General features: G+C 36.0%; 1 protein-coding gene across 1 annotated transcript in view; it reads left to right on the forward strand.

Moving 5' to 3' along the window:
• Window positions 1-18786, forward strand: part of LOC109842749 (probable solanesyl-diphosphate synthase 3, chloroplastic) — a 23594-nt gene extending 4808 nt beyond the window's left edge. Inside the window, exons 3-6 of the mRNA XM_020411625.1 lie at window positions 14076-14203; window positions 14288-14391; window positions 17893-18020; window positions 18113-18786. Coding sequence (XP_020267214.1) covers window positions 14076-14203; window positions 14288-14391; window positions 17893-18020; window positions 18113-18661 — 909 coding nt within the window. The 3' untranslated portion in view covers window positions 18662-18786. The remainder of the gene's footprint in view (window positions 1-14075; window positions 14204-14287; window positions 14392-17892; window positions 18021-18112) is intronic.

A 19005-nucleotide genomic window follows, 5' to 3' on the forward strand; every position in this document is an offset into this window, starting at 1 on the left:
TATATATATATATATATATACATATATATATATATATATATATATATACATATATATATATATATACATATATATATATATATACATATATATATATATATATACATATATATATATATATATATATATATACATATATATATATATATACATATATATATATATATATATTCTAATAGCACTCCTATTCGAGCACATAACGGTGTTTAAGACTCTGTTTGTTGCTAAAAAATGTTAACTATGACTGAATTTTGATTTCATCAGGACAAGTTGTATACTTGACACCTTACACAATATACATATATATATATATATATACATATATATATATATATATATTCTAATAGCACTCCTATTCGAGCACATAACGGTGTTTAAGACTCTGTTTGTTGCTAAAAAATGTTAACTATGACTGAATTTTGATTTCATCAGGACAAGTTGTATACTTGACACCTTTATACAACACATTCAATTGGGACAATTCACCTTTGTGGTCATTGATATTCCCTTGGTTAAGGTCCAATGTCATCATTAGAAAAACACTCCACAATATATTGTAACATTCTAGAGATTGCTCTGTAGGTTCTGGAGTCTAATGGTACTTCTCAGATGCCCCCAAAAATATCCTTGTGTGCCATATGGTACACTGGTACTTAATTCCACACTATATAATGCTTAATCGTACTATTTGGGTGCTCAACAGCGGCAAAATGCTCCAGCGTTAACCATTTTTTTCTTGTCCTTGAAGAATAGTTGAAATAATTGGAACCTATTAAATATATATAACACCTCTAAAACACATCTCATGTTGGAATATTTACTTCTCAAATGATTTTACATATGGCTCTGACATTGCTCCTTGGATGAGATTTACGTTGAGTTTAACTGCATATTTGGCTCATAAGCTGGAAATGAACTAATCTTCTAAAACTATAAGACTCTCTGTATACCCCTAGTCGCCTAGCATTGATATATATCCATATTAGTTGACAATGAACTATATTGCTAGATACTTGGTGCACTGAATTAGCTTTGTGAAATTATTGCTATAATACAAGATTATGTATATATCTTACTTCTAGGAAGCACAAATACCTACATGTGATGACGCAGCAAGGGTACATCAATACTGACAATCTTAGAACACTTAGTCTGAACCTTCTTCAGCAAGCCTTTATGTTATGAGATTTGCAATTCTTTCATTTGTATTTTCCATCCTAAAATTCAATCAAGTATTTTCCATCCTATCAATGATTTGTTTGTCTAGAGTCACAAGCTTTTTGGTTCTAGCTATTTATTTGCTGGAGCAATGAAACAAAAAGTTTTCGATTATGAATGGAAGCAATTGTTCTAAGATAGCCAGTTGCATTGATGAATTTAACTGTGCACTGTGGGCCTTTAAATGTAGGTTCTCTTTGGTGAGTTCTTGCAAGTGGGTTTTCTATGTTTTCAATTCCCTCTCTTGTCTCGTGACTATATGTTTTGTTGTTCAGTGATTGTCTTCTAGCTAATCATATAATTTCAAGCATTTTGGTTCTTCCATATTCGCTTTTTTGTTATTGTTGTTGTTGTTGTTGTTTCTCACAGAACTTGTTAACTATCATGTTGTCTCTTGGATCTAGCAATCATTTGGATTCCTCGGTTCGCCTTGTGCTTCTATCCTTCTACATACGAATAACTTTGAATCTAAAAATTAGTTACATACCTCAGGTGCAAATATCAAACTACAAAACAAGCAAGAGGATATTTGTTAGCTCAGGATTCTTGGAGTTTCATTTCAAGTTATTTTTTGAATTTTTGCAAATGAGAAATCTTTATTATTATAGATATTCTTATTTTGAAGTTGTACCAAGGATTTCTCATGGAATCTTGGGTTTCTTCGTGTTGATTGATGTTAGGGGTCAGGTTTTTTATTCTTTCATATTTGTTGTTTCTTATAACACAACAATCAAATCTGGATTTGAGGCTTTTTCGAACAAAACATCAATCTGCTTATAACACAACAATCAAATCTGGATTTGAGGCTTTTTCGAACAAAACATCAATCTGAGCTTGAATTCTGATTGGAGTTTTGAATCAATGGAAGAGTACAGGCTTTTTCGAACAAAACATCAATCTGAGCTTGAATTCTGATTGGAGTTTTGAATCAATGGAAGAGTACATCTATTTATTAAACTAAAACTCTAAAGTTAGTGTGTTGTTGAACGTTCTAGTTTTATAGACGAGTTTTAACTCCCTATAGGTTGATCGTGATTTCTATTGGAAAAACCTTTGTGTTTTTTCTATTCATATTTTTAAATCCACTTTTAAATGCATATCCGATGGGATTTCAATCCCGATAGGTCTTGGATGATTTTGATGCTATCTTATGGTCTCTAACAATGCTCGAATGTTCCAAAAGTTGTGGTGAGGTTTATAAATATATATTATGTTCGTAAATTAGCTAGGAATACTACTATTAAAATTAATATTTGGGTTATTGGGTTAGGGCCCATTAACCCATTAGCCTATTACCCATATGTACTCCTATATAAACCCATGTGGATGAATGAAAAGAGGAGACTCTCTTATTTCTCACTTCTGACATGGTATCAGAGAATGTTCCCTCCAAACTCTAACCCTTGAATAAAAAAAATTGTACTAACCTTCTCTGCTCGCCGCCTTAGGACTTTGCCGACTTCCGCCATCATCGTCGAAGGCTCGAAGGCTCTTGCCACCGGTCCTCTACTAGATCTGCTCATCGTCGTCGCCCTCAGACTTCATCGCCGCCGCCCACCATCATCATCTGCTTCGTCGAGAGCGTCCTCAGAACTTCCTCTTCTTTGCTAGATCTGAATGAAGAAGGCGAAGCAAGAGAGAAGGCGACGAGATCTTCATCGGTTTCTCCAGATCTGACGACATCTAAGTCAGATCTGATGCCCTCTTCCTCAGATCTGCTGAGTTCCAGCTAACTCCAGCAGCAACACTCCCAGATCCAAGTCTTTGACGCCGTCATTTCGTTCGTGCTCTTCCACCGCTGCTTCGCTCTGATCTTGGAGCTCGTCGCCATCTGTTTGGCCTCTTGTGATTATCATTTTTTTTAGCTCCTGCTATTTTAATTTGTTTGGGTTTAGGCTCCCTTTTTGGGCCTAGTAGATGGATTTTATAATAAGTGGAGTGTTGTATTCTTGTTGAGGGTGTAAGAGGTACAGATCTGAAAAAAAATAAAATATATATATATCTATATATATCTATATATATCTATATATATCTATATATATAATACCAAAAAAAAAATATTCTTGGATGAAATCTCTAACTTTCGGGTTTATGAACACTAACCTTCGGGTTTTCTATTCTAACATTCGGGTTCTAACCCGGGTTCTAACCTTCGGGTTCTATTCTAACATTCGAATTTCTGTTTTAAACTTTCGGGTTACTGTTTTAAACTTTCGGGTTACTGTACTATCCTGTTTTGTAACAATGACAGGATCTGACATCTCTTCTGCTGTTATTACTACTACCCCTATCACTGCTGAGATCTCTGTCCCCAAAGTTATATTGGGGACCACGGTGAAGTTAAATGGCACCAACTATCTACTTTGGGCACAAGCCTTCCGCATCTTCATTGGTGCTTAGAACAAATTGGATCATCTTCTGACCCCACCTCCTGCGTCTACAGATCCTACGTATCCCGTATGGATCTCTGCTGATTGTTGTGTCATGACTTGGCTCCTTAACAGCATGGAAGCCCAGATCAGTAGCAATGTCATGTTCTCAAACACTGGTAAGGAGATGTGAGATAATTTAAAAATTATATACGAAAATGAGAAAAATATGTCCCGTGTGTTCGAGTTGTATGAACGCCTTTTTCTCTTCAACAGGATGATCGCTCTGTACCTGAGTACTTTGGTGAGCTGAAAAGTCTGATCAATGAGTTAGAGATGCATCAGCCTGCGGTTACGGATGCACCAATACTGTTGGGATATCATAGAGACCTTACAGTGTTCAAGTTCTTGTCGGGTCTGAGTCCCATTTTACAGTCTCAAGTGTGGGGCTAGATACCAGGAGATACTATTCCTTCTTTGACTGCTAATTTCTCAAGAGTTATGCAGGTAACTACTGGAGACACTGTTGCCTTATTGTCTCCTCCGTCTCTTGACCAGTCTGCTATGTTCTCCGGACGTGACAGAGGTCGAGGTCGTGGTCGTGGACGTGGTTGCGATATAGGGGGAGGACGACGTTCTTTTGGTGGAAGACAAATTGACTCAGATAGAAATCTGCATCAATGCCACCATTGTGGAAGAACTAACCATATATTTGAGAAGTGTTGGAAAAAATTTGGTCGTCCTGCATGAGCCCAGATAGCTGATACTACCTCTGTTGCTTCTCCTACTACTACTACTTCAGCTTCCTCAACAGTTCAAATTTCTCAGGCTGAGTTTGACCAGTTGCGTCAACTCGATCTCTCTCAGAACAGTTATACTGTTACTCATGCATCCTCTTCAAGTATGGATGCCTATATTGCCTCTTCTCACAGAACATATTAGATTCTAACGTCTCTTCTTATATGATAGGTATAAAGGATCACTTTGTTTCCTTAAACCTTTCTGATAAGATTTTATCAGTCCGTATCGCTGATGGGACCTACTCTCCAGTTCTTGGTGATGGAGTAGTCCATGCTACTTCCTCGCCGACTCTTATTGATGTTTTATATCTTCCCAAGTTTCCTGTTAGTTTACTGTCCATCAGTCATTTTACAAAACACAACTATAAAGTCATATTTTTTCCTTCTCATTGTATTTTTTAGGACCTAGCAACTGGGATGAAGATTGGTTCGGAACATGAGTAAGGAAGCACGTACTATTTGGATGACAATACGCCCAATGCTGGTCTTGTTGCAGAAAAGTCTCATCATTCTTTACTATAAAATCAACGCCTTGATCATCCATCGTTACCTAAACTTCGGTCAATCATTTCTACGTCTGTCTCTTCTTTAGGTTGTGAGTCTTGTGAACTGGGAAAGCACCATCGTGCTACCTATCAGAATGGTGTTGACAAACGCAGCAGTTCTACCTTTGCGTTAGTCCATTCTGACGTTTGGGGTCCTTGTCGTATACCTTCTGTGAGAGGTTTTAAATATTTCATTATCGTTGTTGATAACTTCTCTCGCATGACTTGGCTTTGTCTTTTAAAAGACCGATATGATGTTTCATCTGTTTTCAAAATATTTTACAATGAAACCAAAAATCAATTTTCCACCTCTATTCGTATCCTTTGTACCGATAATGTCTTGGAATACATGAAAAATAATATCTCTCATTTTTGTGCAAATATGGGTATTCTCCATCAAACTTCATGTTCTCACACTTCACAACAAAATAGAGTTGCTGAGAGGAATCATAGACACATTTTAAATGTTGCTCGATCCTTGATGATACATATGAATGTTCCAAAGTATTTGTGGTCTAATGCTGTTCTCAGTGCATGTTTCCTGATCAATAAGATGTCCTCTTTTGTTCTTAATGATAAAATACCGTTCACCTGTTTTTATCCTAATAAACAAACATTTCCTGTGTTTCCTCGTGTTTTTGGTTGTACCTGTTTTGTTCAGGATTTGTCTTCGGGACTGGATAAATTGTCTCACCGATCATTAAGTGTGTCTTTGTAGGATACTCGCGCACTCAAAAAGGTTATCAGTGTTATAATCCATCCACTAGGAGGTATTTTGTGTCCGCAGATGTGACTTTTTTGAGTTAGTTCCATACCTGTCTTCGGATGGTTCATCTCCAATTGTCAATCCATTTATTCCTTTTCTGTCTAGTGCTTCTATTACTGTTCCATTGCCTGTTTATGTTCCTTCTGCTAATAGATCTTCTCCAGGATTACGGGATGCCTCTATTGTGTCACCTGCACCACCGTCACTACTGACGTATTATCGTCGTCCAAAGGTTTCTGTCCCTCTCTCTACTCCAGCCGAACAGTCATCTCCTTTTACAGGTCTGCCTCCTTCTAATCCCTCTAACCTTGATATTCTAATTGCTCATCGGAAAGGTCAACAGTCTTGTACTAATCATCCTATATCTAATTTTATTTTCTATAACCGTCTTACTCCCTCTTCTTGTCAGTTTGCTTTGTCCTTGTCCTCTATATCTCTACCCAGGTTATATGAGGAGGTCGTGTTAGTTCTTGCTTTGAAACAAGCCATGGATGAGGAGATGAATGCACTTATTTCTAGAAAGACTTGGGATCTTGTACCTTTTCCTACTGGTGCTACGGTGGTTGGCTGTCGGTGGGTTTATACCTTGAAATATCGCATAGATGGTTCAATTGATCACTATAAATCTTGTCTTGTTACTACAGGTTATACTCAAGCCTATAGAGTCGACTATCTTGAGACATTCTCTCCCGTTGCCCGTCTTAATTTTATTCGCCTACTTTTCTCTATGGCCGTTAATCTGAACTGGACCATGTTTCAGTTGGATGTTAAAAATGCTTTCCTGTATGGTGACTTGCAAGAGAAAGTCTATATGAAACAACCTTCGGGGTATGTTGCTCAGGGGGAGAATAATGTCTGTAGGCTTAAAAAGAAGATTTATGGTCTCAAACAGAGTCCACGGGTATGGTTTGAGAAATTCAGTACTGCTATATCTGAAGTCGGTTTCAAAAGATGTCAGTCTGATCACTCAGTCTTCATCCGACGTACTAAATCTGGTTTGGTGATTCTGACAGTATATGTTGATGACATCTTGCGAACTGGGATTGATATTGCTGCCTTAGCAGAGACTAAGGAGTACCTTTCACGTCACTTTATGATCAAAGATATAAAAAAACCCAAATACTTTCTTGGGATTGAGATTGCATATCAAAATGACCGTTTGCTTCTATCTCAAAGGAAATATGTATTGGACTTGTTAGAAGAAATGGACCTTTTGGGGTGTAAGCCAGCAAGCACTACAATGGAGGTGAATGTGGATTTGTGGCGTGATCATAGTCCTCTCAAAGGAAATATGTATATAGGAGAATGATTGGCATGTTGATCTATCTTACTGTGACCAGGCCTGATATTACATTTACAATGGGAGTACTGAGCAGATTTATGCATAAACCTAGAGAGATTCACTTGACTGCTGCTCTGAGGATTTTAGTTTATATTAAAAGCTGTCCTGAAAAAGGATTATTGTACAAGAAACATGGACATGTATACATTTCTGCCTTTTCTAATGCTGGGTATGCGGGAGACATAGGAGATAGAAAGTTTACTTTTGGATTTTGCACCTTTATTGGAGGAAACCTGGTTACTTGGAGGAGCAAGAAACAAGATGTAGTTTCTCGATCTAGTGCAGAGACAGAATACAGAGCTATGGCTCACACTGCATGTGAGATGATATGGTTGCGTTTCTCGATCTAGTGCAGAGACAGAATACAGAGCTATGGCTCACACTGCATGTGAGATGATATGGTTGCAGAAGCTATTGACAGAGCTTGGTTTTACTCAGAGCTATGGCTCACACTGCATGTGAGATGATATGGTTGCAGAAGCTATTGACAGAGCTTGGTTTTACTCAGCCTGGACCAATGCCTATGCATTGTGATAACCAGTCCGCTATCTATATTACAAAGAATCCAGTATTTCATGAGAGAACTAAGCATATTAAAGTTAATTGTAATTTTGTTAAAGATTCTTAGGAAAAGAAAGTCATCTCTCTTTAGTTCACTCTGTCTTTAGAACAGTTAGCTGACATTCTCACTAAAGCTACATCACCTAAGGTGTTTTCCATTCTATGTAACAAGCTGGGCATGATTGATATATATGCTTCAACTTGAGGGAGAGTGTTAGAATTAGTATTTGGGTTATTAGGTTAGGGCCCATTAACCCATTAGCTTATTACCCATATGTACTCCTATATAAACGCATGTGGATGAATGAAAAGAGGAGACTCTCTTATTTCTCACTTCTAACAACTACTATAAAACTGAAAATAAACTTTGAGGATGGAAGGGAACTTCTCACAGTGTGATCGACGCGTGCGGAAGCACTATCCTTAAGAGTAGATTTAGCCCCTTAGAGTATCTCTCGATGTAGCAGGTTATTGATGGCCTACCTTCAAGGATTCAACTATCGTTAGCAGAGCAAGCGTGCATTTTCAATGCTATAAGCCTTTGAACAGTCCTGATTTGTTTCTCCCTTAACAACTGAGAGGAGAACAGAATTTTAAGAGGAGAACTTAGAGTTTCTGAATAGAAGCTTGCGAGTTTTTTTCTACTGCATTTTAGAGGATGAATACGCTGATTTTATAAAGCACAAGAGATATGTAGGAGCCTTTCTATAGCTGTAAAGTTTCTTGGAAATGCAAGAAATGACTAGTTTTTCTTAGGCAATCGAAGACTCAGTTTATGGGCTATAGAGAAGGATAATTACAGTTTCTTAAGCAGTAGGAATAGTAATCGCGAGCAATGTGAAAATCTAGAAAAAGAGATTTGGTTGAAGGTTAAAAAATAAAAGTGCAAAGCTGAGCTTGGGTCACACCTGCGAGGCTCCGAAACCCGAATTTTCACCCCTTACGAACGCGATGCATGTGCACATGCCCATTAAGGTTTTCTGGATCCAGCTGTCTAGTTTCCTTCATTGGGCTCTATTGGGCTTGTGTGCGCATGAAAGCCCCTCTACTTGTAGGCCCATTCAACAAACAAAGAAAGAGACTATACATTTAAACTCTCTAAACTCTTTCTCATTTTCTTATGTGGGATTAAAGAGAATACTCAATTTAAAATATACTTAAAACTTCAACAATCCCCCACTATTTCAAAATTGATAGAAAGTAATCAAACGAAGAAAGAAGAGGAAGAATCAAATAAGGAAGAAACACAAGCACTCAATGCATCAATAGTGGTGACTTTTGGTTTATGAACCTCTATCAAGGATATGTAAGTGTGTTCCACAGGAAGTTAGTGAAACATAAAGTTTTTATGAACCAGCCTTCCTTATTTTGGATCAGTGACCTACAACCCACATATCATTCTCATAACCGAGCTGTTCTAAGCAAGTTGGATGCATCGACCATGCAGCCGATGTTCATGAGTACTCTGGAGAACATGCCCAATTCTCATAGGAAGCGGCCCCACTTCCACACATATAGGTGGATCCATTAAGTGTGCATTGCAATTAAACACACCATCCGAAAAGGGCTATGATAATCCATTAAGAGCTGATGCCTAACCTTTACACATTGCAAGTTGCACTATCTACACCATAGGAATGGACTCTCAACGATTAATGATAGTGGCTCACATAATAAACAAATGAATTGTTTTTACCCATATGAACCTACTTCATGAGGTTGTCAATCACATAAGTTGGGTTACCATCATTCTCGACTCTTTGTTATAGATATTAGTCCCAATTCCCCTCGATGTACTTTCCACTAGTTTTCTCTCTAGTGGTTTGGTCAAAGGATCACTTATATTAAGTTTTTAATTTTACACAATCAAGTAATATGATCCCATTATCTAGTAGCTGCTTCACAATTTTATGTATTGGGCATATATGTCTGCTTTTTCCATTATATATTTTGTATTAGGCGCTAGCATTATTAGGCTAGTTATCACAATGACTAGACACAAACGGTGTTGGTCTCACCCATAATGAAATATCAAGCAAAAGATTTGTTAGCCACTTAGCTTTAGTACATGCCTTCTTTAAGACAACAAACACTAACTCCATAGTAGAGCGAGCTGTGATGGTTTACTTGGATGATTTTCAAGGAACTGCACCTCCTCTAAATGTGAACACAAATCCACTTGTGGATTTTAACTCATCTCAATCAGAAATCCAATTAGCATGTGAGTATCCTTCTAATACAGAAGGAAAACCACAAAAGGTCAAGCCATAATAAATTGTTTCTTTCAAGTACTTAATTATTTGATATAAGGTAGTCCAATGGTCCTTATTAGGACAATGAGTGTAGCGACTAAGTTGTCCTGCAGCATAAGCAATATGAAGTCGTATATAGTTTATCAAGTGTATTAGACTACTAATAATTTGTGCATGCTCAGATTGTGACACGCTTTGTTCTTTATTCTTTCGTAGGTGAATGCTACCATCATAAGGTGTGGAAACATGAGTGCAATCAAAGTGACCAAATTTCTTGAGCATTCTTTCCATGTAGTGTTCTTGTGAAAGCATGATACTATTTGATGAGCTAGTTATTTTAATTCCTAAAGTCACATTAACTTCACCCATGTCTTTCATATCGAAGTTAGAAGATAGAAATGATTTGGTGTCATTTACAATTTGCCAATTGGTTCAAAAAATAGGCATATCATCGACATATAAGCATATGATAACACCAACACCATTTTCAAATCTAGTATAAATGCATTTATCAGCCTCATTAATGTGATAACCATTAAAAACAAGATCACTATCAAATTTATCATGCTATTGTTTAGCTATTTGCTTTAAACCATACAAACATTTTACAAGTTTACAAAATTTCTTTTCATTTTCAAGTATCACACACCCTTCAGATTGGTCCATGTATATTTCTTCTTCTAGGTCACTATTTAGAAAATAGTTTTTGCATCCAATTGATGTATGACAAGCTTATGAATGGAAGGCAAAGCAAATAACGCTCTAATAGAATCAATCCTAGTCACTGGAGCAAAAGTGTCAAAATAATCTAAATCTTTCTTTTGAGTGTATCCCTTAGCAACAATCTAGCTTTAAATTTATTTATGGGCCCATCAGGTTTTTAGTGTTTTTTTAAAAATGCATTTGCAACCAATTGGTTTGCCATTGGGTGGCAAGTTAATAATCTCCCAAGTGTAGTTAGGTAATATAAATTTTAGTTCATTATTAAAAGCTTCTTTCAGAATGGAGCATTTGGAGAGGAGATAGCCTCATTATAGGTGAGAGGATCATTATCAACTAGAAAGGTATAGAAGTCATCACCAAAATTTGTATCTTTTCTAGCTCTTTTACTTTTTAATTCAATTTCTTCATTATCATTAGATTCATGTGCTTGACCAGAAGATGAAGCATAAAAGGATTTATCTACATGAGACTTCAAGGGAAAAACATGCTTAAAGAATTCTGCATTTTTAGTTTCAACAATGGTGTTAGGCTGCATAACGTTATTATCACTTCTACTCACAAGAAATCTATAAGAAGCACTATGAAGAGCATAACCAATAAAAATGCAATCAAAATTCTTAGGTCCGAATTTCTTTCTTTTAGGTTCGGGTAGCAAAACTTTAGTTAGACACCCCCACAATTTTAAATAATTCAAGTTAGGTGCATGTCCTTACCAAAGTTTATAAGGTGTAATTCTAATTTTCTTATATGGTATTCTATTTTAGATATGACAAGCAGAAAGGATAGCCTCCGCCCGTAGGTTAAGAAATGCTCTTGAACTAATTAACATTGCATTCATCATTTCTTTTAGTGTTCTATTTTTCCTTTAGCCTACACCATTAGATTCAAGTGAATATGGAGAGGTAGTATCATGAATTATTCCATGGTTTTCACAATATTCATTAAATTGTTTAAATTTAGATCTTAGTCTTTTAATTTTCTTATTTAGTTGATTTTCAACTTTTGTTTTGTATTTTATAATCATTTCAAATATCTCATCTTTTGATCTCAACAGATAGACTACTGTATATCTAGAATGAAGGTTATGTAGAATCTTTTACCACCTCTTGTTAGATTGTTCTTTAGATCACCAAGGTCGCTATGAATTAGTTCAAGCAATTCAAATTTTCTTTGAACACTTATACATGATTTCTTAGTTGATTTGGATTCTACACATATTTCATATTTCTCATGATTGATATTTGAACATTATGTAACATTCTTATGTCTTTCATTTTCTTAATATATAGAAAAAGCAACATGTCCCAATCTACCATGTCAAAGATTAGAGGAGTCAGCCAAGTCAATAAAAGAAGTAGATGCATTTCCATTCATGATTTCAAGTATATTAAGCAAAAGCAGACCTTAGCCACCATAGCCCACAACTGTCCATCTTTATCATTACAATTTTATCAGATTTAAAGCAGACCTTAACTCTAGCTCTAACAAGAAGAGATACTGAAATGAGTTTCTAACAGATATCCGGAACATGAAGCATATCTGTAGGAGAAAGGAACTTCTTGGAAGTGAGCTTGAGAGGTACCTTCCCCTTACCTACAACAGGTGAGGGCCTCGAACCGTCCATGAAGACTTGTTCGCCATTGTCAATAGAGGAGTAGGAAGTGAAAGTTCCTCTGTCGGCACATATATGCCGGGTTGCCTTGGGTTCAATCACCCAATTTTTGTTTTGAGCAATCTTGTTAGCTTCAGAGACTACTGCAACAATAATATCTATCTTTACAGTGTTTGCTTATGTTTTCGAGGGACCCTCACCAGTGTTTTAGTACCTATACTAGGTAGAGTAGTGCCTGGGCTTGCCACACACAAAACATATTCTTTTCTTCTTGAAAGCTGAGTTAGGTTTATTCTTGTGGAAATTCTTAAGGTTATGTTCTGACTTGTTAATATTTTTATTAAAAAGCTTTCTTAGGTTTGGAAGATTCACTTTTAATTAGATTTGCCTTAGAAGTACGTTCCTTGGCTCTTTCGATTTTCTCTCTTTTTCTTTTCTTCAATTCGAATGTGAACTATTACATCTTCAAGATTCATATGTTTTCTCGTGTTTTAAGTCTTTCTTATAATCTTCCAATAGGATTTTTTTCATTTTTAAAATCATCAATTAAAACATGATATTCATAAATTTGAGATGAGATATCTTTTTCGTTAGACATAGCAAAGCTAAGCAAGTTTCCAATAGTGAATTTTTGAGTTCCTGCATCTTTAAGAATGTATTTCTTATTAAGACTCTCCCAAATTTCAATTGCAGCTTTGTAAGGACAATAAACATCATGAAGCTCATTACTTAAAGTGCTGAGAATTGCATGTCTACAAATTTTATTAGCCTTTTCCTAATTAGGTATGTCCTTATCTTTTTCTAGTTTAGGATCTTTTATAACAAAAGCATAGCCAGTTACATCAAATGTGGAAAAAACCCTTTCTAGCCATCTTTTAAAGTGGGTTCCATTAAAATGTACAATTTAGCAATGTCTGGTAGAGACTTAACAGCAGAAGCATCAATCATAGCGGTACCCATGTAAATCTACCCTTAAGATTGTTGGTAAATTATCTAGAAATACTACTATGAAACTGAAAACAAGCTTTGGGGATGGAAGGGAACTTCTCTTTGTGTGATCGAGATGTGCAGAAGCACTGTCTTCAAGAGTAGATTTCGACCCTCTAAGAGTATCTCTCAGTGAAACAGGTATTGGTGGCCTACCCTCTAGGATTCAATGATCATTGGCCAAACAAACATGCACTCGCAATGCTATAGGCCCTTGAATAGCCCTAATTTATTTTTCCCTTAACAATTGAGAGGAGAACAGAGTTTTATGAGAGGAGTACTGAGAGTTTCTGAAGAGAAGCGTGCTAGTTTTTCTCTATTGTAGATTTTATAGAGAAAAAAGAGATTTGTAGGAACCTTTTCGGAAATCCGGATTTGCACCCCATGCTCCCGGTGGGCGCAATGCGGGTGCCCATGTGCACTAAGATTTTCTAGATCTGGTGGCCAATTTCCTTTATGGGCTCTATTGGGTTTGTGTGCACAGGAGGGCCCCTCTACTCCTAGGCCCATTCAACACAAAGAAAGAGAGAACACATTTAAACACTCTAAACTTTTTCTCATTTTCCTATGTGGAACTAAAGGTAATACTCAATTTTGAAATATACTTAAAACTCTAACATATTCTAATACCCTTAATGTCCCAAACCTAGACCTGACTCGTTGTTCCTTAATCTTTGTCCTAGCAGTTTCCAAGTTCATGAAGTTGTCCTTGATCCAAAATGCAAAGGCTGGTTCTGGTGCTTAATGCTTATGCAACACAATTTACTATGATACTGAATTGTGATGAATACCCTATCAAGCTCTCATCCTTTGTATGACTTTTGATTGATTGCAAAGCTATTATATGGATCATTTTAACTACATTAGCTAGTTTCTATCTAATCCCTATCATTGTACTAGATTATTGGTGAAGAGAATCCAATTTTAGTATCCGCAACAGAGCAGATATTTGGTGCAGGCGGGAAGAGGTTGAGACCTGCTCTTGTATTCCTAGTTTCAAGGGCTACTGCTCAATTAGCAGGTTTAGTGTAAGTTATTTCAGGTTTTGCTTAGAGTTTTGTGGACATAGAAACTGTGTGGAGGAGTTATTAACGCACCATTCACACTTATAGGGAGCTTACAGCACAGCATCGGCGGTTGGCAGAGATCATTGAGATGATTCATACTGCAAGCTTAATACATGATGATGTGTTAGACGACAGTGGGATAAGAAGAGGTATATTTCTTGAAACAATTTTATTTCTTTTGAGTTGTGTTGATTCTGTAAAATTAATCAGTATCATTTTGAAATATCCAAACTACCTTTGTATATCTGGATATTGATAAATTTAGGTAGGATTACTCTCCTATCTTGTTATTCCTTTTAATTTACTTCTCATAATCTACTGATAATTCTCAAGAATTTGGCCAAATAGACATCTATTTGGTGGTGGTTTGTAAATTAAACTACTGAATCAACATTTTCACCTGTTGTTGGTCACTTTCTGACATGAGAACGAATGAAGAGCTTTAATTTTTGCAACAGATTGGTTCTTCATCTAGTATCAAAAAATCATCGCTTAATGGTATTCTTCTTACATTATATAGTTTGTACCTACACAGTACAAGGTTCAAATTGTCTAGGATGAATATTTATGATTGAGTTAAAAAGATGCTGGTTTTACTTGTGGTCATAAATCACTGTTGACATGGATATGAACTGATCAATATGCGTTGAGTTCTGTGCTATATACCTATGGTGACATTAAGTTTTTTTAACCAATATAATGCTTAGCCCAATGATGGAATAATTTATCTTCACTAGTGTCAGTATTGATTTTTTGTAAATGCCATGTACTATCATAAATGTCAACTAATATTTCCCTTAAATCTTCAGGAATTGAAAGTTATAACTATTGTGCCAACATTGAAAATGATTTAAGCTGTAAATAATGTTATTGGAAGGCATGTTTGATCAGTGTGTGATATGCTTCTCTTGAGTATGAAAGTAGGTCTGAGGGGTCTCCAAGAAGTGGAATTGCCGATATGCCTATGAATATGTCCAACATATGTATTGTTTCATCACTTTCATGCTAGAATATCTAAAAGTATTAGTTAGAAATTCTTCTCGGCATGGCAGAACAGGGCGAAAGGTATCGATCAAATTAGGTTGGATATATCCTGATAATGTAAATTAACTTAGGAAATCAATCAAGAGTAGCGACTGGGATAAGTAGTAGTGACTATGGGTCAAGAAAAGAGGGTTTAAAACTAGGATATCCTATGTGCCAAAAAAAGGAAATCCTCTATCCACTATTCTACATAAGTTTTTAAGAAATTGGATATAAGATACTATTTAGCTTTGATCCGCTTTCTCTTGATGTGACATTGATTACACTTGAACTACTTGTAGCTTTAAACTGTTCTTCTGAAACCACCTCCTTGTAGATTTAGCAATGTATCAGGGCACATTGCTAAACAAAAGGTTAGCCACTAAATTTATTGGTTTGATCATCACTAATACTGTGATATTTACACAACTTTTACAACTTTTTTCTTTTAGCCATCATCAAAAACTATGGGGTTTGCACATAACAATAGACCATGCTGAACTCTGTGACTTCTACATCACAGCTTGCCTTAGACTACACTACAGAAAATATTTTAGAATTAGGGAGAGTGATATTTACCTAAGAGGAGATGATAGCATTGTCCCTCAGTCTACCTATACTACTTGATACAGGGAACAGAGGAATTGATGGAATGAAGGCGCATGAATGAACACCTATAATGTAAATAACCGCAGCCAACCCCAACTCAGCTCGAATTCTTGACCTTCATGCTACTATTGACCAACCATAGCATGCACCAAGACTTGTCCTCATTACCAAGATAAAAATGATAGATATAAACTTTATTCTGAAAATAGTCACCAATAAGTCATTGTTGTTCATAAGGAAACTTGATGTGGATCACAAGAGCATCAAGAAATATAACTGTAGCAGTAAGATTTGAATTTTGAATAGCCACACATAAGTACAACTAAATTATCTATTATATAATAGTGCTCATGAACATAAAAATTAATCATAATGAGCATTTTTAGGAATCATGGAAAACTCTATAGTTGAATTGCTCCGGAAGGACTAATTTCATTTCAGGATAGTTGCCTCCTGGAAAGTCTTTGCACGGACCATGACAAAATGGTATCAGAACTTATCACCACTAGAAATTGTTTGGAACCAAATATCACATAGAAATGTGTGATATACTAGGCTAGGAAAGTGCACGTAGTATGTGATATCCTAAGATCTGAATATTCCCACGTGAAATTTGCAAATAAGTTTGCTGATACGTAGTAGTTCTCATAAACTAAAGAATTAACTGTAACTAGCATTTTAAAGGTATGAGCTGTGTGATATTTTATGTTATGGGATCAATTTTAGGACGAATAACCTATTGGTATGTTCTTGCTCAGTGTAAACCCATCCGCATTAAGAGAGTATATTATTATTTACAAAATTCAGAATCATGTAATTTTTAATTGAATCTGGTTTCAGAACTTAATACTAATAGCTCTCATAATCTTCCATTGCCTCACAGAGGTTATTTTTTAAGGGTTTTTAACTGAAGCGATAGTGTTTTACGCATTAATTCTGATGTAATATTCATAGCTGTTATCTTTTCATACTCTCATGGGACTGTCTGTCTGTGACTAAACAGTTAAGCTTATCTGGATGCATTTTGGCAAGCTGCGCTCTGTACTTGGCTTCATAGGTAGATGTGCATTAGTATGCATATATGGATTACCATTATGGTGGACAACTGATGCCTGTGACTAGGAGAGGAGGTTGTTGGTTATAGAACGGGTTTATGATTTAACCGGGATAGGATGTTGGAAGTAAAATGGAACTAAATGTATCCATTGCAGTAAGCATGAAAATTATTATGTATTTTCTTCAACTTTAAACTGCAGTTAGCTTTTCAGAATTATGACTATTGGGAATGGCAACATCGCAACAGGTTATGGTGAATTAAAATTTTAGGATTCAAATGCTTGGTAGACTTCTTCTTTATGAGATCCATCAGCCTACATATTCTTCTGCCCGCAAATGTATCTAGTCGAGATTCATGTTTGATGTTTCTCACTTCTTGGATAGAGATTCAAATTTTAGAAGAAATGACTTAAGTCAACTAAGAAGTGAATCACGTTCATGCACACCATTTAGTATTTAGGATGTGCTTACCACATGATGGGGTTCTGTCCTAAACTTTTTGCATTTCCAAGAAAAACACATACGAATGACATTTGAAACAACAACAACAAAGTCTTTATCCCAAATATTTGGTGTTGGTTAAGTGAATCATATATCTGTTCTGTTTTATTAAAGGCTATTTCCTCCCTTAAGTTAACTACTATGACATACATTTTAATTTTTATATAACCACATTTGATCAGATCATAAATGCAATTAACTTTCAGTAATCAAAATTAAAAATTGAAATTCTGGTTAGGTGTCAGGCTGTCAGCCTTTGCCATGATCTCTGGGTGCTATTCCTGGATGTAGTATTGTTCATGAGAATCTATACTGGCCCTGACATGGTTCATCTCTGCTGCTATAAACTTATTTATACTCTAGAAATTTGATTCATAAATTCTTCCTAAATTAAATGTTGACATAGATAATAGATAATAAAATGAAACTAATGAAAGTATAATTTGACTTGTTATTTTCAGGGAAGCAAACAATTCATCAACTCTATGGGACAAGGGTAGCAGTACTAGCAGGAGACTTCATGTTCGCGCAGTCTTCTTGGTATCTTGCAAATCTTGAAAACCTCCAAGTCATAAAGCTCATCAGCCAAGTATACATGACTTTTGGCATATCAGTTTTTCCCCCCCAAGGTTTTCAGATACATATAACATGCATATTTATAACTGAATTATTGCATAACAGGTTATTAAGGATTTTGCTAGCGGAGAAATCAAGCAAGCATCTAGTCTTTTCAATTGTGACCTCCCTCTAGAAGAATATCTTCTGAAAAGTTACTATAAGACTGCATCTTTGATCGCAGCAAGCACAAAATCTGCTGCTATATTTAGCGGTGTCAATGCCGGTATCTGTGATCAAATGTTCGAGTATGGGAGAAATCTTGGACTTTCCTTTCAAGTAGTTGATGATATCCTTGATTTCACACAATCAGCTGAACAACTTGGCAAGCCAGCAGGGAGTGATCTTGCCAAGGGAAATCTCACTGCTCCGGTCATTTTTGCATTGGAGAAGGAACCAAAACTAAGGGAAATTATTGATTCTGAATTTAGTGAAGACGGTTCCTTGGTTGAAGCAATAGAATTGGTTCACAAATGTGGGGGGATTGAAAGAGCACGTGAACTTGCAAAAGAGAAGGCTGATTTGGCAATACAGAATCTGCAGTGCCTTCCTATTAGTGACTTCAGATCTTCTCTTGAGGGAATGGTGAAGTACAATCTTGAAAGGATTGAGTAGAACTCCCGAGTTTTGGCGTAAACTAAGTTTTGCAAACCAGATTAATTGTATAATGTACACACGAAAGAATGTGATACACAATGTGTAACATTGTCATTGACAGACTGGGGATGGGAAATAGGCTGAATATGAATAACTCAGTATACATGGTTATCCAAGTGTTTTGTTCGTGTCATAAACATTGTACATCTGTATATTTAATAAATATCATTATCTAATATAAAATGTGTGCGTACCTGATGTGTAATCATTGAAATATCACTGGTCTTCTAAAGAAAGGTTAGTCTGAACTCATGATAATTGGGAATATCTTTTTGAGTTCAAGGAAATTTGTGATGAACTGT

The sequence above is a fragment of the Asparagus officinalis genome, chromosome 5, assembly GCF_001876935.1.
Source record: "Asparagus officinalis chromosome 5, Aspof.V1, whole genome shotgun sequence".
Taxonomy (NCBI): domain Eukaryota; kingdom Viridiplantae; phylum Streptophyta; class Magnoliopsida; order Asparagales; family Asparagaceae; genus Asparagus; species Asparagus officinalis.